Consider the following 22,213-nt stretch of genomic DNA (forward strand, 5'->3'; position numbering starts at 1 on the left):
AGTACTTGTTGCCAAATGGAAAGAGCAGGGTACCAAACCCTGAGGCTGCTGGCCACCCGCAAAAAGGAGCAATACAGTGGCCATCTGGGCACAGTTAGGAAACCTACCAGGTGGCAGCCTTCCGACACATACCAGATAAATGGGCCAGTTCCTGCAGCCCAGCTATGGAGAGGTGGTGGGGAACCTTCAGGCAAGGCCATCCAATGAGTGCATCAGCCATTTCAGTGGCTGACTGTAATGTGGCTCACCTGGCCCAGAGACAGCAACACCTTTAATGCTCAATGTGACGTAGTCTGAAAAGCTCTGAACCCAAACCCCAGAGAGCAGGTTAAAGGCCAGGATTAGACAGTGTCTCCTGGACAAAGGGCCAGGTGGCTTGTTACAGGTCTTCCCACATTAATTCAGGAACAAAGTGGAGTCAAGAGGAGAAGGCTCCTGGGTGTCATCTCAAAGCCCAGCCCAGAACAAATGGGTTCTCTGGAGAACTTAAGTCATGAACCTTGCTGTGAACACACCCTCTCTAAAGCAAACATTGGCGAGCTCTGAATATGTATCCTGGACAGCAGCCATGACTCAGGAGGCGAGCTACAGATATGAGGAGCCAGGACTTCTACAGGAGAGGAGAGGAGTGGCCTGCCCACCAGTGGGCTTAAGGCACCTGGAAATGACAGAAAATGGGAGAGGGCTGCCTAAACCCCAATCACAGGGTCCTCAGGGAGGTAGGGACCCACCACTCTCCAATATCAGATGGATGAGGGTGGGTGGATGAGCCCTTTCCGGACATGTCCACAGCCCTTCCACCACTGAAGGAAGGCAGCAGCCCTTCCAGGGGCAACCCTGGAGGGGGTGGGCTCAGGTACAAGTGTGAGAAAAGGGGATGATGATTTCCCAAGCAAAGCCCTGCTTTCTTTGCTTTCTGTGCCAAGGGCTTGTACAATGCTATTAAATCAGGTAGCAAGGAGCCCCAATTAATCCGGAGCTCTGAAGCCTAATTCCTGCCTGATGAGGCCACAACCATACCCTATGAGGTGAGGGCCTCTGGTGACCGAGTGAGGAGGCCAGTGACCTGGAGGAAGGGGCGTTTTCACCCAAGGGCTCTGCTAAACCTGTGCTGGGGAACCAAGCCCAGGACCTTAGGGGATGAGTCATTTACCCAGCAGAGCTGTGGAGCCTCACCCCTCACGCCCTTCACCCTGTGAAATCCAAGCAGCCTGCTCCTAACTCCACCAGTTTACCCATATGGTGGGCATATCTTCGGCATGATCCAGCCCCCACCTGGGCTGTCCCATCCTTTCACCCAGGAGTCCTTTTCCGTGCACATTGATGATGGACTCCTTCCAGCACCCCCCTTCCAGGACCTCAGGACACCAGTGCTTTGAGGTCTGGTTCCGGGAGGTATCCCAGGGGATGCCAGCTTGATGGGGCTGGCCCCAAGGGAGTGGGGACCCACCTGACTTCCACTGCCATGCATGATGTTCTCTGGGGTGTCGTAAACCTCGGACTCCATGTGAACATTCTGGTTTTTCTCGTGATTTACTTGCACCCGTAGAATTCGAAAAGAAGATCCACCAAGATCCAGGGCAATGAAATCCCCCTTTTCTGTTTAGGGAGACAACGGGTATTGCATCAGATTCAAGTGTTGGGAGAAGGCCACATACCATGCCCACTTCCTGGCAGGGTCCAAGCCCAGTCTGCCTCCCTCTGCCACATGGCACTTTCAGACAAAAAGCAGGGATCACACAAACCTCATCCAACCTTTGTCCTATATGAAGAGTGGGCAAGAGAAACCCTATCCCAGCCTGGCATCCTTAGACAATAACAGCTTCAAGCAATCCTGATCTCACTTCTGACTACAGGGGAATGGAGGTACTGAATTAAGTACAAAGTCCCATGCCATCTTCCTCTACTTCCTTACCCTATTTCAAAAACAGCACTGCTCTCCATTACTAAAAATCACATAGCACTTCAACTCAGAGAAGACCTGATCTGAGGTCCATCCTACCCCTTGGGTTCCTTTCACATTGGCTCAGACACTGACAACTGCTAGTTCAGAGCTCCACTTACTCCACAAGGTTATTTTTTTAAATTGTTGTTATAAAATATACACAACATAAAATCTGCCATCTTAACCACTTTTAAGTGTACAGTTCAGTTGCATTAAGTACATTCACAATGTTGTGCAACCACTACCACTATTTCCAAAACTTTTTCATCACTCCTAACAGAAACTTGATAATCATTAAGCAATAACTCCCATTTCCCCTACCCCTCAGTCCCTGACAGCTGATACTCTACTTTCTGTCTTTACAAATTTGCCTATTCTGGATATTTCATGTAAGTCGAATTTATACAGTATTTGTCCTTTTGTGACTAGCTTATTTCACCTAACATAATGTTTTCAAGGTTCATCCATGCTGCAACATGTGTCAGAATTTCACTCCTTTTTAAGGCTGAATAATATTTCATTGTATGGATATACCACATTTTGTTTATATATTCATCCATCATGGACACTTCACTTGTTTCCACACAGGGGATGCTTTTAACAGAAATCCCTCTTGGTCACATAAGAGTAAACTGGCCCACTACCGTTACATCCCTCAGGACCAATGTGCACAGTACCTGGGGTGGGTCTCAGCAGGACAGAAAAAGATGCTGAAAGACTACACTGAGACCACCAGACGGTACCAAGGGAGGTGGCCATAGGTGGGGTTCCAACCATTAAGCGACCACCAAACATTCTTTACCCTATTTCTCATTAGTCACCCTCACACATGCTCCCCCCCAAAATTGATTAAAATCTATTGATTTTACTCCTGATGCTAAGGTGACATCCCCACTGTCCCAATGTGTATCATGCCAGGTGTAACAGCCACCCTTGCCTCCGTGAGCTTGTGATCCACCAAGTCCTCAGTCCTATGGCAGGAAATACCAGACTGCTTTGGGGCATCTCATTTTCCTAGGGAAGGATCTGTATTATAATATTTTATGGTAAGAGCATTATTGAAATTTAATTCACATACCACACAATTCACTCATTTAAAGTGTACAATTCAATGATTTTTAGTATATTCAGAGTTATACAACCTACACCACAACCAGTTTTAGAACATTTTCATCATCTCAAAAGATACACAGTACCCTTCAAATATCACCTCCCAAGCTCCTCATCCCCCTCAGCCCTAAGCAACCTCTAATCTACTTTCTGGCTCTACAGATTTACCTATTCTGGACATTTCTTACAAATGGAATCATATAGTATGTGGCCTTTTGATAGCTGGATAAGATTCCACTGTATAGAGATACCACATTTCATTTACCCATTTGTCCACTGCTAGATATTTGGTTCATTTCCACCCTTTTGGCTATTATGAATAATGCTACTATGAACATTTGTGTCCAAGTTTTTGTGTGTACATATGTTTTCATTTCTCTTAAGTATATACCTAGGAGTAGAATTCCTGTGCGAAACGGTAACCCATGTTTAACTTTCTGAGGAATCGCCACTGCTCTCCAAAGCAGCTGCACTGTTTACGTTCCCACCAGTAATGTATGAAGTTTCCAATTTCTCCACATCTTCAGCAGCACTTGTTATGGTCTGTCTTTTTTATTTTGATTTGCATGTCTCTGATGAGTAATGATGCTGAGCACCTTTTCATGCGCTTATTGGCCATCTGTATATCTTCTCTGGAGAAATATTCATTCAGATCCCTTGCCCATTTTAAAAACTGGGTTATTAGTATTTTTAGTGTTCAGTTATAAGAGTTCTTTATATGTTCTAGATATAAGTCCCTTATCAGATATGATTTGCAAATATTTTCTCCCATTCTGTAGGTTGTCTTTTCACTTTCTTGATGGTGTCATTTGAAACACAAAAGTTTTTCATTTTGATGAAGTGCAATTTACCTTTTTCTTTTGTTGTTTGTGCTTTTGTTGTATCTAAGCATCCATTGTCAAATCCAAGGTCACAAAGATTAACACTTGTATTTCGTTCTAAGAGTTACATAGTTTTAGGGCTTACATTTAGGTATTTGATCCATTTTGAGCTAATTTTTGTGGGGTTTTTTCTTTGTTTTTTTGGTTTTTTTTAAAGATGACCAGTAAGGGGATCTTAACCCTTGACCTGGTGTTGTCAGCACCACGCTCACCCAAGTGAGCTAACCGGCCATCCCTACATAGGGATCCAAACCTGTGGCCTTGGTGTTATCAGCACCGCACTCTCCCAAGTGAGCCACGGGCCGGCCCTTTGAGCTAATTTTTGTATGTGGTGTAAGGCAGAGGTCCAATTTCATTCTTTTGCATGTGGATACCCAGTGTCCCAGCACGGTTTGCTGAAAAGACTATTCTTTCCCTTATTGTATAGTCTTGGTACCCTTGTTAAAAATCAATCGATCATAAATATGAGTTTATTTCTAAATTCTCAAATCTGTTCCATTGATCTATAGGTCTGCCCTTGTGCTGGTACCATAATGTCTTGATTACTACTGCTTTGCTGTAAATTTTGAAATTGGAAAGTGAAAGTCTCCCAACCTTGTTCTTTTTCAAGACTGTTCTGCTATTCTGGTCCCATGAGCTGTTTTCATTTTTGTTTTTGTTTTGGCAGTTGGCAAATGGGGATCCAAACCCTTGACTCCGGTGTTAACAACACCATGCTCTAACCAACTGAGCTAACCAGCAAGCCATTTGAGCTTTTTTATTTTTTATAAAGTAATGGCTGCTTTTTCTTTCTTTAAAAAAGTTTTCTCTTTTATAAAGCTGACTTATCTTTATATTTGATTCCATCAAGCTGTAAGCTCTGACACACTGCTATATTTCTGGAACTTAGAACAGCATTTGGCATATAGTAAGAGCTCAACAAATACTTGCAGAATTAATGAAGGTATAAAGGAATGAATGAACAAAACCAAAGAACTCTTATATTAAATTTCACTGTTCTTATGTTCTCTCTCAAGTTCCTTGAGAGACGGATCACAACTTAAGATTCCTTGCATCTGCCCTTAGCACCCAGGACAACTCAATAAACGCTTGGTAGGTGCTTGATCACAGGGATTGGTGGCCATTCATTCATTCATTCATTCAAGGCACTCCTGCTGGTTGTTCATTAAGCATGAAGCAGTTACACCATTGTGTGAGACACAGAGGAAAAACCAAAGTGTGCAATCAATCAGCTGTGCGATGGATTCTACAGTGGACACCAGCTGGGTGCCCTCTGATTCAATCAATTCTGAGAGTGGAGACAGTGTCAGACCCCACAGGTTTAGGGCTCAGTCCCCAAGATTGCCCCCCAATTCAGATGCCAATCACATGCACAGGTTGTGGCCTGTGCTTCTGACTGACTGGCTATAAATTGGGGTTCCCACAAAGATATTCTTTGGTTCTATTAATTTGCTTGAGTAGCTCAATGAACTCAGGGAAACACTTTACTTCGATTTACACATTTACTATAAAGGATATTACAAAGAATAGAGATGAACCGTCAGATGGAAGAGCTGCACTGGGCGAGGTATGGGAGAGAGGGCAGAGCTTTCATGCCCTCTCTGGGAGCGCCACTCTCCAGAAACCTCCAACGTATTCAACTATCCGGAAGCTCCCAGTACTTGGTCCTTTTGGGTTTTAAAGGAGGCTTCATTACATAGGCATGACTGATGAAAACATTCCCCACATGCTTATCAACTCAACCTTCAGCACCCCTACCTCTCCAGAGGTGGGGCTGGGGTGGGACTGAAAGTTCTGACCCTCTAATCTGAAGCAGATGACCCTGGCAACCAGCCCCTTCCCCACATGCTTATCAACTCAACCTTCAGCACCCCTACCTCTCCAGAGGTGGGGTTGGGGTGGGACTGAAAGTTCTGACCCTCTAATCTGAAGCAGATGACCCTGGCAACCAGCCCCCATCCTCAGGTTACCTATGGGCCCACCGAGAGTTGCCTCATTAGAACAAACAACACTCCCATCACCCAGGAAATTCCAAGGGTTTTAAGAGCTCTGTGTCAGGAACTGAGGTCAAAAATCAAATATTGGAACAAAGATTCTCCTAGCACCACTATCACTCAGGAAATTCCTAGGGTTTTAGGAGTTCTGTGCCAGGAACTGGGGGCAGAGACCAATATGTACATTTCCTATTTCACACATTGGTTGGTTAATTGGTTTTTTTAATAACAGCATTATTGAGGTATAATTCACATATCATACAATTCACCCATTTTAAAGTATACAATTCAGTGATATTCAGTATGTTTGCACATTTGTGCAACCACCACCACTATCTAATTTTAGAAAAGTTTCATCACCCCAAAAGAAATCCTGTACCCATTAGCAGTCACTCCCCATTTCCTCCCAACGTCACTATCCCCCAGCAACCACCAACGTACTTCCTACCTCTGTCCCCATTCTGGACATTTCATATAAACGGAGTCATACAACATGTGGTCCTTTGTGCTTTCACTTAGCATAACGGTGTCAAGGTTCATCCATGTGAACCTGTGTTGGCACTTCACTCCTTTTTATGGCTGAATTATATTCCATTATATGACTATATCATATGATGCTGTGGTTTTAAATTGTTTCTATGGTCCAAAGGAAAGAGACCAAGGGAAGATGCTGGGAAGCAGGTATCATAGATTTAGTGGAAATTCCCACCCTGACTTTGTGCAGTGTTCAAATCAGTATAGGGTCTTCTTTGGGTTTCCATTAGAACTCTAACCCCCATGATACTTTATACAACTATTAGGTTAAAAAACTGAATTAAGTATGAGATAGCTCCTCTCTGGAGGATGAGTCACTGGAATATCAAAAACACTTTATTTTACCATCCGCATTCATTGAGCTCTTCTGTGCCAGTCACTAAGTGCTTTAAATGCATCATTTTATTTTTAATCCTCTCAACGCTATGAAGTAAGTACTAGCCTGCTGCCCATTCTACAGATGGGCAAGTAAAGACAGAGAGGGGTTAGATAACATCTTAGTCTCTGTGTGTTGCTTATAACAAAATACCTGGAACGGGGTGATTTATATGAAAATGAAATTTATTGCTTACAGTTTCAGAGGCTGGGAAGTCCATAGTCCAGGGAACACATTTGGTGAAGGCCTTGTTGGTGGTGGCAGTGACCCAGGGGTCTCACATTGCTAGATGGTGGAAGCAGAGAGACACCAACCTCTCCTGTGCTCTCTTCTTTTAAAGCCTCAGAATCACACCCCTGACCACCACTACTACTCCATTCACTACTACAGGATCCTGCAATCTAATCACTTCAAGGCCCCACCTTTCAATTACCATAATAGGATTCCCCACCCTCTTTACACTGTCACAGTGGCAACTAAGTTTGGGAGGACATCAACCCAAGGCAGATGACTTGCCCAAGCACACAACCAGTAAGTGACAGAGCCACCATTTGAATTCAAAGCCCAAATTCATAACCATGAAAACTGCCTTCTGGACAGACCTCGGGGGGACAAGGATCCACAGAGATATAATCAGAATAGGCCTTCAGCACATCAGAGTTGGCTGCATTTCTTTTCTAGGACTCTTCAACATCCATGACTCCTTGCAGCACTCAGTTTTCTTTTGCTTTGTCCTTTTAATGAAAACGGTGAAAACTCAGCCTGGTAAACAACTACAAACCACTTGTGCATAGAGAAATATAGGGCACAAAAGCAAACCCTACACTAGGATGAAATTTTAGGTACTATTTGTTTTAATATTTTTATTTATTTACTGTTTTAATGTTTAAATAAACATCTATTTAGTTCAAGATTTACACTGGCTTTTCATTATAACTTCAAAAAATAGCATGGGAAATTTTCTGGTTGCTAGCCCAGTCAAAATTCTCATTTCCAGATGAATCAAAGAGAAAGCAGGTTCATGTTATTGAAGCGCCAGGGGATGGTGGCTGGGAACCCTGCTTATTGGTGTGGGTGCCCACAGAGCAGGTAAGAGCTTTCAGCCCATCTAGGAATGATGGCGTCAGGTTTCAGGCAGCACCTTTGGAGGACCCAAGCCTGAGATTTTTCCAGCAGAATAAGTGAAAAATGACCTCAGCTGCCTACAGGTCTGGGAGGAGACTGGTCCACATTTCTGCAGCTCCACAAAGACCCCTGCGCATCCCAGCCTCCTGCTCTGGTCTGCCCACTGCAGCTCCCCACCGTTTCTTTTTAACAAACACAGGTCAGCAAGGTCCCAGGGAATTAGGGTCAGAAGAGAAAGGGTGGCCCTGAGATATCAGGATAAAGCTAAAGACTGGACACTTCACACACTTGCAAGCTGGGGGTTGATGGATTTGAGGGGAGGCCATGGTAAGTAGCTCCTGAAGGCAGTCACAAGAGGTCTCTCTCAGCTCCTGTTCCCTCCCTGAGCAGTGACCCTGGTTCCATTTGGGTGTGTTTTGTGGTTGCTAAAAGAAATAGTAGTTGTGCCTCTTCTGAAAATCACATTCGCAGCTTAGGAAACATTGGACAAATATTAACTCACCTTCTCGGTTTATGGATAAGGAAGCTCCAACCAAACCAGCTGAATGACTCACGGTCACACCTGTGGCAAGGCCAGGTGACCGCTCCCTTCTCTTATACTCACAAACACTGTGATGCACATTATTTTTATGTATATTATGTCTTATTGTCCTCAGTTGGATGACTAGCAACTTGAAGGCAAGGGCCATTTAACAGGCGTACCTCCCTCCCCAAGCACTGAGTCCTGCTAACAGCAGCAATCAGTAAGCATTTGCTGCTAGTTCAGTAAGAAGTGCCTGAGCCAAAAGCATGGTCCATTCAGCCCTATACTCTGCTAGGCAAAGGACACTAAGGAATGGCTTGTGGTAAGGGCAACAAGATTTGTGGTAAACTTTGTTAGATATCTAGCATCTCTTTAGATAATTACCCTCCCGTTTTTCACCCATGAGGTTGGGGGTTGGGCTGACCCGCTGCTCCTGGGGGACCAATGTCTGATCCAGACGCATTTGGAGTCACCAATCTCAGCCATTGCAATCAGTTCACGATGCACACATGACCCAGGTCAGCCAATATGTCCCTCTCCAAGACCATCCCTGGTACTACTGGAGCAAGGAAGCCTGCTCTTTGCATCAGAATTGTTTGCTGTGAGGGACGTCAGCTGCAGGGGCTGTCTCCACCACTGCAAGGGGAGAGGTGGCCTATGAATGAACCAACACAAAGGAAAGTTGCGCTGACTGGAAGTAAGAGACACAGGAGTTCCTGGACACAAAGCCAACTGACAACTAGACTTCCCAATTACAGGAACCTAGAATTTTCTTTTTCTCATTTAAACCGATTTGAGTTAGATTTCTTTCAGCTACAGGCTCCCAAGATCAATATTCTTTATTAGGGAATGAATCCCCCAAATACCTTCTTACCCTCCATAACAAAGGAGATCTATCACGTGCTTTTATCTCAGATTGGTTCTGATTCAGAGGTGTGGTGTCCAGTCACCCCACAGCAGAGGAGCCAGAGCTGCAGGGTGAGACTAGCTCAGGGGTGGGGTGCTCGGGTGGCAGCAAGACAGCCTATCTTTTCTTCCATGCTTTCTCTGCCTCCTTCCCTTATAACATCACAGAGATGCCAGTGAATTCTGAAAAACTCTGGATCCTTCCTCCAGGGGCTGAGCTTATACATTTAGGCCTGATGGGTGGGGTCCTTTGACTGGCTGCACAGGCTATGAAAAGACTTTCCAAAGAATCTTACAAAGTCAGTTACTAAATGACAGTAATGATGATGATGACAATGGTGGTTTGCAGTTTCCAAAGGACATTCATTTGATCCTGATAACAGCCGTGTGAAGGTGGAGCAGGGATTATCACACCCATTTTACAGATGAGGAAATGGAATCTCAGAGAAGGTAAGTGACTTTTCTAAGGTCACTTTTCTAAGTGAGTGACAAAGACAGATATTTATCCAGTGTTCTAGATTTTTATTTATTTTATTTTTTCCTTTAACTTCAAGTTCAGCCTCTTTCTGCAGCAATGGGCATCCCTCCAACTTCTCTTCAAATCTTTGATTTCAAACCTTCCTTCCTGCTACTGGGGCCTCGTACTTGTGACTTCTTCCCACATGTCCCATTTCCACGAAGCCAGGAGAACCACTCTTCAAGAGAAGGCTCATTAAACAAAACATCTGAAGGGCCCCTGGCAACTCTCCACTTTCTAATGACAGCCATTATTACCAGCAAATAATGGAAAACAAACACGGGGACAGATGTCTCTCTTGAGTCCTGGCCTGTGCTAGATTACAGGACAAACAAAAACTCGGCCTGCCTGAAATGCCTACCTTAGTCCTGCTCAATGAATAATTCTGTACATGAGATACAAAGGCATCCCCTCCTGTCTGCAGTCCAGCTACCTGATAAGAACTCTATGTCTTTGTCAAAAACCCAACTAGAACACTAGACATTCAGGAGATTTCACAGATGGAGAGAACTCTCGAGATAATCCAACCATCCTTCCAGATAAGAAAACTGAGACAGCCCTAATGCTGCAGAAAGAGAAAGAAAACATTTTCCTTCCTTTGGCTGAAAAGTAGTACTGTGTATATTCAGGGCCCTGAACTAACCATGGCCACACCGTAAATCATTCCACTTTGCATGAAAAAAGACAATGGTATTGATGTTATTGTTGTTGCTGTTTGTTTGTTTTTGTGTGAGTGTGTGTGAGAGTGTGTGTGTGTGTGTGTGTATGTATGTGTGTGAATTGATTCATTCACCTTTAGCTCCCTCCAATAAGTGAAAACATGTGGTATTTCTTTTTCACTGCCTGACTCGTCAATCCTTAGGAAAGTTCCAAAAAAAGGAGTATAATGTCTACTTGGGCCACGTGTTACTTAATTTGTAATCTCATTTCCTCCCCATTCCAGTCCTTCTAATGCTATAAGTGTAATACATTTTATGCTTCTCCTGTCCATTAAAACTCCTTCTCATAAAGCTAGGGCTGAAGAATAGGCAGCTCCTTGCCATGTAAATATATCAGCATTGTGATTGAATCCCCATTTCCTCTAGGTTCTCCACCCAGGTAAATGAAAGGATGATGATGGCTTGAAAGGACATGGTAGAATCTGAGGTGGAAAAAAAATGGATGTTTGAGATATATTTCATGGGTAAAAATAAAATTTAAGCCTTAACTAGGTTAAATTTGAGGGGAGACTATGGTTTTAGCTTATGTGATAGGAAAGATAATGGTGCCATTTAATGAGAAGGAAAAGATTGGAAGAACTTAGGGGTTCATATTAAGAGATTGATTTAGAATATGTCAAGTAGGAGATGCCCATTGTATATGTAGATAGAGATGTCAAGTAGGTCAATATTCAAATATTAAAAAAAAAAAAGACAATGGTATATCCAAGCTTTTAGCAAATATTTTTTGCTTCTCCTTTGGGTAAAAACTTCTCTTTTGGGTAAAGACAGTGCTAGCAACCATGAAGCAGAAACAAAAAAAATATCCAACTCTATTTACCCTCAAAAAGCTTACAACTTAATTGGTACTTACAATATCTTTAGTGATAAATGAGATAAGAAGGGGAAAAGAGGAGGTGTCACGAGTAAGGCACAGAGTGACCTGGGTCTTTTGAGAGAGGCTTGGACACAAAGGGCAGCTATTCCCAAGAGACTGGGTAGCTTGGAAGAGGGACTTCTGTTAAGCCAAGTCACCCGGGCTAGTAGGCTTCAATGCGCTCCTTCTTTTATTATTCGTACCTTTACTACTTCAAAAAGAATTTGCAGCAGCTAAAAGCTGTTGTAGAAGTCTTTTCTTAAAAACAATGTATAGACTACTGAAGAGCAATTAAAAAAAAAAAAACACTGCCCATAAAAAATATCCAAAGGGAAAAAAATTAATTAGAAAATGTGCTAATATATGTATCAGAACATATGTGTCAGATATATTTTCAGAAATGTTTCTGAAAAATCAGTAGAGTTTCAAAACCCTGAGTCCAATCCACCAGGGTCAAGGTCAGTGAGAAAGGAAAGGTTTGCTTTCTCCCTTTGCCTTGGAAATCACATCACCACTTAACCGGCAGGGGCATTTCTCCACCACGGTGAGCTCTGATTAATCCTTCTGTGGTTTGGGATTACCACTAATTCTGTCCCTGACTAATTACTACAGTTGAAGCAGTGATTAACATTTCAAAAAGGGAACAGCACCATGGATTTACTACTAAGGAGACCGGAATTCTGATTACTCCAGGGGACCTCCTGGCTCTGGGATGAAAAAGAAGCCCAGAGGCAGGGAGAGGTGAGGTGGGGGCGCCTTCTGTCACAAAGGGGAAGGGCGTGGACTGGGGTCAGGTATCTGAGTCTTTGGCATCAATGTCAATGTCTATGTGTGGCTACAGGGACCATTCTGAGGGTAGTGCAGGCTCTGGAGCACATGAACTGAGCCCATCCACACAAATCAGGAACAGCCATAAAAAGAAGGACTATACAGTGTGTTATGGGTTGCTCTGTGTCCTCCAAAAAGAAATGTTGAAATCCTAACCCCCGGTACCTGTGAATGTGACGTTATTTGGAAATAGGGTCTTTGTGAATGCAATCAAGTTAAGATAAGGTCACCAGTATGGGCCCTAATCCAATATGACTGGTGTCCTTAGAGGAAAAACCCCATGTGACGACAGAGGCAGAGACTGGAGTGATGCAGCTGCAAGCCAAGGAACACCAAGGACAGTCACCAACTGAAGCTGGAGGGGGCAGGGAAGATTCTCCCAGAGTCTCAGAGGGAGCATGGTCCTGCTGACACCTTGATCTTGGACTTCCAGCCTCCAGAAATGTGAGACAATACATTTTTGTTGTTTAAAGCCATCCAGATTGTGGCACTTTGTTAAGGCAGCCACAGAAATTAAAACGGGTGGAAGATGCAGTGGGGAGCGGGAGGGTGCTGACCCAGGCCCTCTGTGCACAGGAGGGTGGGCCCTTGTAGTTCAGGGCTTTGGTTTTACCTCCTCCGCGTCCTCCTCCTGCTCTCAACACTAGTCTGTGCTCCGGAGAAGCCCTAGACATTTGGCCTTATCCCCACTGAAGAGAGGCTTGGAGGAGGTGTGGGGTCCAGCCTGCTGGCTCCAGTTCCACAAACCCCACGGCAGTGTTTCCCACCATGAGCATGCTACCGTGTATGTCATCACATTTAAGACACTACTGTGATTGTGAGACCCAGCATGATTGTAGGTAAGATTAAGAAAGAAAAAACACTGCCAATAATAATTTTGAGATGCGATTCTTATATGACACAGTGCTGATTCCAGAGATAATCACATTTTTTTAAAAATGAGCTTCTCAAAATAGATGAAATATGGTAACACATATTGGGGGAAAGATTAAACAGGTTTGGGGGAAAGCAGTTATGCCAGGTTAAACAGGTTTCCTTCCTGCAGGACTGCTCAGGGACTTTTTGTTGCTGTCTGTTATAAATCCCTAAGAGGAGGCTAGAGAATGTTGTATTTCCCAAATAAGTATGAGTTCTGGGCTGAGGAGTAGCCAGTGTGGCAAAAGGCTAGAATACCAGTGTACTTGGATCCCACTTGGGACCGTCAGTCCTGGCAACAGTTTGGAAAAAGAACAAGGGAGAGCAGCCCCTGCTAACACAGAGTCCTGGGAAGTGGAGCTGGCTGGAGAGCAGGACTGAGGAGGAAAAGTCAGGCATCTCCACTTCTCAGGTGTCTGCCAAGATCCAGTCTCACAGGATCAGATGCCTGGCAGGGATCAGGTATCATTCTCTCTTCCAAGCAAAGCCAAGGCACAGCTACACCCCTGCTACAGAACTCTGTGAATCCTGAAAGGCTCCTGGATGTGGGTGCCATCCAGGCTGGGACAAAGCAGAAGTGAAATACAAAGGTCTCTCTTCCCCGTGGGCCACTACAGTCACTCTGATGGCAGAATCTCTTCGGGAGTTCTTAAAAAGCTTCATCACCAGTAACAACGACTCAAGGAAAACAAAAGCATGGAGGTGTAGAAGATAACCAAAGAAACACGGGAGATACAAATGTTCTGGAACTCCTCATGTTCTGGAGACATAAGAGCAAACCACACAGCATAATCACCAGTAACAACGACTCAAGGAAAACAAAAGCATGGAGGTGTAGAAGATAACCAAAGAAACACAGGAGATACAAATGTTCTGGAACTCCTCATGTTCTGGAGACATAAGAGCAAACCACACAGCATCTGCAAGATCCAAACACTACCCTTCTAAAGTATCACAAGCCACTAGACAGCCAGGCCAATGAGGGCAGGTCAGCTTTGTGCAGCCATGGTATCCCAGTGCCTGGCACATGGCAGATGCTCAGCAGACATACATGAGATGGATGGATGGATCGATTGATGTATACATGAATGGATGGAAGAACAGATGGATGGAATGGAGAATGAATGAACAAGTGAGTGAGTGAATGACTGAATGAACAAATGAAAGTCAGAAGGATGATTTCATAGAACATCCAGCCTTCAGAGCTCCATCTCTGGGTGACAGACTCACCAGAACCATCAGGAATGGACCTTACAAACGTTGGCAACATCTTGATTGTGGCTGTTGGGTTAAAATCCCGGGAGAGGCCATTCTTCATCTCCTTCTTGAAGCGAGTCATGATATCCATCAGAGTTTCATCAGAGAGCCGCATGGCATAGAGATACTTGTCAATCTGAGGGAAGGACAAGAAGGAAGCAGAGTGAGGCCGAGGAAGGTTCTTTCAGCTCAAGTCTGGCTGGGGGAGGACAGAGCAGGGTGAGGTACCCGCCTGCCTGAGACAGTCCAGCTCCTATGGGCACTGGAACACCCAGGCTGGCACATTGCACTATGGAAGGTCATTCAGTGCCATCAGCCATGTTGCCTGGAGCAGGCTTGCAACTGCTCTCAGCCCTAGTTCCTCACCTATAAAATAAACCTAACATCTCAAAGGTGCTTTCCAGCCCTCGAGCATTACAGGGAAGCTGCCCTTCAATCCCCAAGTACATAATAGGGACAGGTTTCCTCTGGTATCAGGAACACCTCGAGCCCCCTTCCCTCACATGGATAGTGATGACACAGAGGTTAAGAATGAGGGCTCTGGAGCCAGCCACCTGGGTTCAAATCCAAGTCCCACTGCTTAACAGCTGTGTGAGTTTCAGTTTCTGCAACTGAAAAACCAAGATGATAAATAGAACCAAACTTATAGGACATTGTAAGATCAAATGAGACAGAGAAGCACTTAGAACACAGCAAGGGCTCGATAAACATCAGCTGGTATTGTTAACAAGAGATGCCGTGCTGGGAGGTTTCCTTGGGCATGACTTCTGGGGAGGCAGAAATGGTGGCCAAAGGGCTAGGACCTTCCAGAGAACATGGGGCGGCAGGTCCAGAGCACAGACCTTGACCCAGCCTCAAATGTATGGAGACAGTACCCTGGTCTCCATGGCCACGTGTGGGGCCCACATGCCAGGGCCAATGTGCACATACCTCCAAGTCAGACCACTCACACCCTTCAACAGGACTGACCCAACCTGCTCCTCCTCCTGAGCTCCCCCTTCTGCTCACACTTCCCAAGCTCCTGACCTCAGACTCCCTGGGTTGTCACTGGCTGTCACTGTTGTCCTTCCTTCAAAGTGTCTTCCCATTTACTCTCTCGGATAGTATTTACTGAGCACTTACTATGTGCCTGGCATTGGACTAGACACCTGTCCTCGTGGCACTGGCCTTGTGGAGTCCACGCGAGGTCCTTTTATCTTACCACTCTTTCTGCTACTCCTCAGTTACGGAAGCCCTGGTAACCATGTGCCCAGACTATGGATGGTTCGTCCACTGATATGGTTTTCCATCTTCAATCTCTCCCTTCCAAGCCATCCTCTACACCACCACCACATTAGCCTCCCAAAATGCAACCCTGGTCAATTCACTCCCCTGTGCCCAGCCTCTCAATGCCTCCTGTGACCGAGCCACCTGTGCGCTGCAGGTGTGGCTCCACATTCTCTGAACTCTAGCCAAAGCACCTCTATCACTCCTTGTAGGCACCCTGGGCTTGTCACCTCTACCTGAGATGCCCTCCTTTTCTTCACAGGTATCCAAATCTCACCTGCCCTTAAGGTTCAGATCAAATGTCACCACTCCTGAAGGTGTCCAAGTTCCTTGGGCTGAAGATAGCTCCTTCCTCAGCACTGATCTCTCCACATTGTCCAGCCTAGATCACAGCTTTCTGCACCTGTCACCTCAACCTGCCCAGTGCCTTCCATGGAGCCTTGCATACAATGACAGATTTATGACCCAACAAGCCTGAAAAGACCTTGACGCTGATTTGCTTCTGAGAAGGGCATGTCATGCTCACTTTCCAGAGTGCCTGGAAACATCCTGAGTCAAGAACAGAGTCTCCAGTCCTAGGACATTTCTGCATACTCTGGTCCTGGGCAGCCTTCTCTCTCTGGACTTCATGCCTCATGCTCCCCCCCAGACCCTGCCTGTCACCTGCCTCACGAACAACCACAGCACTGGACTGCAAATGTCCTCTGTGGCCAAAGACGATCTCTTCCACACTCCCAGTTACCACGCCTACCACCTTTTCCCCTGTGCAATAAAGCAAAACAAAGAAGGGCCATCAGAAACCACCAAGAGCTGGAATAAAAGTTGCCAGGATCACATCCTGGGAGGAGAAACATGCCATATTCTGCCCCCAAACCTGGCAGCACTGATCAGCAGCCCTTACTCTCATGGCACCTTCAGTCTGGGGGGAGCGGCAGTCATGACACAAACACGTCCACAGAAGCACACGGGGACAACTGAGCACAAAACCGGAGAAGGCTTCCTGGAGGGCCAATGTTGGAGAGTGTTGTCTAGGCACAAGCAAGAGCATGTGTGAAGGTCAGAGGCGAGGGAGGGTGGTTTGCTCAACGAACAGAAATGAATTCAATACAAATCAAGCAGACAGTGTAAGAGGTGAGGCAACCAGAAAGACTGTCAAGAGCTAAATCGTGCTGGGCCAAAGGCACATAAACAAATTCATACTGGATCCCAAAGCACAGCCAGCCACAGCAAGGCTTTAATGAGAGTACAAGGATGAGATCTGTATTTCTGAAAGATTGAGCTGTCTGCTGGGTGGAGAATGGGGAGCAGGAGCAAGCCCCTGCAACACCAGTCACTCACTACGCTAGTGCTGTGGACACACGTCCACTCCCACACTCCTCACACCACATCACGATTATCCCTTTACAGATATGACCACCTCCTCTAATACCCTGTGAGTGCCCAAGGGAAAGGAAATGTGTTGAACAGACCTCTGGAAATCACCCAGTTGCCTGGCACAAAGAAAGAATTCAAATAATGCTGAAGACTAGAATAACACTTACAAATTATATTGTTGTTTATGGTAAGTCAAGTGCTTTGTATGTCATTTAACCTTCAAATGACACTGTCAGGGAGATATTCTTAATCCCCATTTTACAGATACAGAAACTGAGGCTCCAAGAAGCTAAGAGATTGGTTCAAAGCACACAGCTGGACAAGAGAGGTCCTGCACCTACATGTCTAAGCCGCCTCCATACACTCATCCCTAGCCCCTGGGGAGACCCTAGTAAAGCTGTTGAGGTTTTCCAGCCAGACAGGAAGAGGCATCTAAAGAAAATGCAGGGCTCTCCGTAGCTCCACATCCAGCCTCCCTCCTAACTAGAGGTGCAGCTCAGCCCACAGACACTGATCTGAAAATCCCGACATTTTAGGACAGCCGAGCCAAACCCAGAGCCAAGAAACTCAAACGAAAAAACAGATTGGGACACAGAAGATGGCCTGGCCCCCACACTTCTATGGAGGGAGCTTTCCTCTTGTTTTGATTCATGGAGGCACAACTGGGCAGAGCTGGAGTGGAAACTGAGGCCTCCAGGATCTCACCTGAATGGGGATGAACAAAGGGAAGCCCTTTCTTCTCCCTGGTTCTCAGTAGATCAGGAGCGGTGTCAAGTCAGCGTAGATCGTGGGCCTGTGAACGGGCTGACCAAGGGAGAAGTCACCTCCTTGGTACTTGCCACAGTGCCCAGCCACGCAGGAACCTGGTGCAGGACTTGGCAGACACGCACCCTATGCACTGTGGCCCTTTAAGTGGCCCAGAAGACTGGAGAAAAGCCCAGGGTAAGAGATACCTGTAGAAAACTCCCAGGGGCCCAGAGCACCTGGCACCTCACTGAACAAGGGGCTTTTTCTCTCGTGCAGACCAGCCCTGCCTGGCACCTGGCTGGGCTGCCCCTGTCCGCCTGGGAAAGAGAGGCTGTAAATGGTCAGAGGGAGGGAGGGAAGAAGGAAGGGCATTGGGAAATCACTCCTGCCCATTCACTCCAGATCTCTGCAAGAACCCAGTGAGAGAGGCCGACTCTCAGTCTTCAGGGGTTTGGCCAAAGTCTGTGGCCCTTTCAACTTTTCTATTTCTGTCCTCTGCACAGCATCACCAGGTCTCTTCCTCTCCACCCTCCTGCCCTCTCTCTTTTGTCTGTCTGTCTGTCTCACACACACTCACATTTCCACAATCCTTTTTCTTCTCTTAGGGTGCTGCTCCCAGACCACTGCTGCTTTACTGCTCTGGCCACATGTTGGTGCCCAAAGAATCCCTCCTGCCCTACATGTTGGTGATGGGAAGGGCACAGCACAGCACCTCTTCTGGCAGTTTCCACTGCAAGCCACAGCCTTTGGGACATCTGTCATATGTCAGAGGCTCCAAAGAGTTTTGACAGGAACCCCTGGTCCTCTAATGCTCACTCTCACACATGGTGCCTGACACAAGCAATGCAGAATTCTGGTCAGGATGGAGGGGAAGTGAGAAGGTGTATGTCAGAGGCTCCAAAGAGTTTTGACAGGAACCCCTGGTCCTCTAATGCTCACTCTCGCACATGGTGCCTGACACAAGCAATGCAGAATTCTGGTCAGGATGGAGGGGAAGTGAGAAGGTACTAGCTACCAGAAACTACATGCCGAAGTGGGTCCTGCAGACCCTTGCCCGAGACTGTCAAGGATTCCCATCCAGCCTGCAGGGCTTCTCCACCATTGCTTGGGGGAAGAGCCCTTCCCAAGAGGGTGTGAGCCAGGCTGGCCACACAGCGCTGGTGCTCATGCCCAAATACTGTCCAGATACTTCTCCTGGATTGTTTTCTTGTGGACCAAGAGGGCCTTGAAGTTCTCAGCAGCTTCTGAAATTGGACCCGGGCAAAGGCAGGAGGAGACATTGTCAGCAGAGAGAACACAGTCTCGCCAAGCCCCTGGCCCAGAGCCATCCAGCTAATGAAACAACCCAAAGGCCTGGCACTGGGCTAAACTCAGAAACATTTCTGTGCCTGGTCCCAGCCCCACTTCCTGCTTCCAATAGAACATGCATGAAAAAACAAACTCAAGACTGGACATGCCCAAGTGAGCCACTGGTCGTGGCAGGAGGCTCCAGTAACCACTGGTAACCAACCCGGGCATCTTCACCTCCCATGGAAAATTTCATTCCCTCTCTCATCAAAATGCTACTGACCCATTTTGTAGAAAAGAAAACTAAAGCTAGTGGCAATATGCCCAAAAACATGGCAAATGAAAGATTTCGGCAAAATTCCTCTGAAACATTTGCACTGTTTTATTGGTTTTTTTAAGGCAGTAATATATACTTAATATATAATAAAATTAAGTAATGTATATGAGTATGAGTTCTTCCCCCAATCTCCCTAGAGATATCCCTGCTAATAGAGCTTCATGTTCTAGGACTGTTTTCCTAGTTAAACACTCATGCATACAGAGATAGCATTTTTTATTTTGTTTTACAAAAATAGAACCTTATTATAAACACTATCTCCTTTAAAATCTTACCTCCATTTTCCTATGTCCTGTGGGAACTGCCTCTAACTAAACTGCCTCAAACTAACAAAGCCATACTTAAGATTTCCCCAGGAGCCTGCCTGGTTCAATGACAGGGCACAGAGGGGCAACAGAGACACCGCACTTGCCTCCTGGATTTGCCACAACGCGGGCACCTCAGTCTTTCCATCTGCCTGCCACATGGGTATGTTCCTGTGACTTTGATCTATAAAGGCCCCTCTACTCTGCATAGCACGTTCACATGTTGGCCCTTACACCATCCTGTCTAGAAATGCAGGGCACATATCGTTACTTCCAAAGCCCTGAGGAAAAATCAGAGGCCAGAGGTTCCTCTCTAGCCAAGGTGACCTGCTGGTTAGCAAAAGAACTGGGGTGGACATCAAGCTCCCTGATTCCTCTCAACCCAGGGAGGACCCAGGCCAGAGGCTTCCTGGAGCAGGGAGATGAGGGAATGCGGGTGGCACTAATGCCACACCCCATCCAGTCCAGGAGCAGCATGGTCCCCCTGCCTTGCAGAGAGCATGCCACACCAGTGTGATTTCCAGGAGGCCTTGCTGGGATCAGACCAGCTACCAGCTGTCTGATCCCCTTTGTTCCCCATGTACACGGTCCTAGGAAAGAAGTTCAAAAGCCATCGCAAGCCAAAGGCCCTGCCCAACCAGACCCTCCGCTGTGGTTTGTGCCAGCCCAGTGCCGCCGGACTCCTCTTCCTGCCTGCACGTGGCTCCTCTGGGTGCCCAGCCCCACCTCACTGCTGTGGGTGGTGGCAGGGAACCTAGTTTCTCTCACATTCTTGGCAGCCAGTCTCTGAACAGGGAGGAAGTTGGCCACCAGGGGGGACACCTCTGACCTGGTGGGGTCCCTACAGTAACCGTGGACTCGCAGCACACTCAGGCCGCTCAGGGCCATGACAGCGGTTCTCACCCCCAAAGGTCCTTTCTCACACAGCCACCGGCCACTCTGCTTCCTTGATCTGTAAATGGCCTTTCCAACCTCTGCCCCTTCTTTCTCCCAAAACCTACCTCCAAACTCACCTTCTCTGGAGCACATGCCATGATGCACCCCACCCTACATCGTCCACTCCTCTCCTCAGCATCCCCTCAGCTTAGGTGTTCACTATGGAGAAGTCAATTTGCCCTAGTGGACATGTCGTGATGTGTGTTTTTCCCAGGCGCTGCAGGGACAAATGTATGGCCCACACCTCCAGCTAGATCGTGAGTGCCTGGGGTGCAGGGGCCATGCCCTCTGGGCCCTTTGTGTGCTCCAGGCTCTCGGGATGGTGCCGGCTGGGCTGGGTGGCTCCTCTGCCTGGTGGTGACGCCTAGCCTGGGGAGGCCTCAGAGGGTTTGCTGGCTCAGATAAGGCCCAGAAAGTCCTCTTCCCCGAACAGCCCAGCCCTTCTTCCTGGCACCAGCCCCTCGCTTCAGCCCCATGAGTTCCAGGCATTTCTAACACCCTCCTTTCCCTCACATCTTCATTGCAAGGTTGCAGCCCAGTGTGCCAGAGGGACGCTAGAGATAATCAGTATTCACTCCTCTATTCAAGCTTCCCAGAGACCGCAAAACTACCTGCAAGTCACCAGAGGAAATAAATTCCACTGCAGAGGGTCCTCAGTGAAAGATCTGCATAAGAGCATCACCAAAGCTAACATGACCCCTTAGGTACTCTAAAACACTGTGCTGTGGAGGGTCCCTCTCCTTGTCTCTTTTTCCAGGTTCATGCCTATTTCTCAGTGCCTCTGAACTGTTGCTTCTGTTTCAGTGAACATGGACTAAGCATGGACTGTAAATACAGCTCTGTTTTCTCACATCAAATCTGGAGGAAAACAGGATCCCCGCTCTTGAAGAGGACACTGAGGTTCTAAGAGCAAGAACGTGGATGAGGCCCATACTGGGCACTTCAATACACCCTGATGCAAACCTGCACAACTTGGAAGGTGGGCATTACTGACCACATTTTACATAGGAGGAACATGGAGCTGCCCAGTTAGGCAAAATGCCCCAAGCACCCAGAACCAGGGCAGCACCAGCTTACAACTCCACACTCAGCACTCCTTCCCTTATTCTCCAGACTCCTCTTGCTAGGAGGCCCAGCAGAAAGTCCGAGGTCATGCCCGAGGTCCTTCCAGTAACTTTGACACCCATTAGTAGAAGCTTCCTAGCTGGTGAGAGTGGTCAAGCCCTCGCCCAGGAAGAGAACAAAGCTGTCACATGGAACTAGCTAAAAATAAAAGAAGCTCCCATTTCCTCAAAGGGAACAGAACAGCCCTGGAATGTGGCAGGGCAGGAACAACAGGCTTAATTCTCAGCCTCCTTGTTGATGGCTCAGGAGGGGACCAGCCTCCAGACTCAATTCCCAACGTCCCAGGCACCTACAGAAGAGGGAGGAGAGGATCTGAAGTACAGACAGGTTTACTTTCACTGTGAGACAAC

At 46.7% G+C, this 22,213-nt stretch overlaps 1 protein-coding gene across 1 annotated transcript in view; it reads right to left on the reverse strand.

The window, feature by feature from the left end:
• Positions 1-22,213, reverse strand: part of HK1 (hexokinase 1) — a 71,451-nt gene that overhangs the window by 36,947 nt on the left and 12,291 nt on the right. Inside the window, exons 2-3 of the mRNA XM_008587685.1 lie at positions 14,460-14,622; positions 1,451-1,599 (exon numbers count right to left, since the gene is read on the reverse strand). Of these exons, the coding sequence (XP_008585907.1) occupies positions 1,451-1,599; positions 14,460-14,622 (312 nt within the window). The remainder of the gene's footprint in view (positions 1-1,450; positions 1,600-14,459; positions 14,623-22,213) is intronic.

Source organism: Galeopterus variegatus, unplaced genomic scaffold (genome assembly GCF_000696425.1).
Source record: "Galeopterus variegatus unplaced genomic scaffold, G_variegatus-3.0.2 Scaffold4496, whole genome shotgun sequence".
Lineage (NCBI taxonomy): Eukaryota > Metazoa > Chordata > Mammalia > Dermoptera > Cynocephalidae > Galeopterus > Galeopterus variegatus.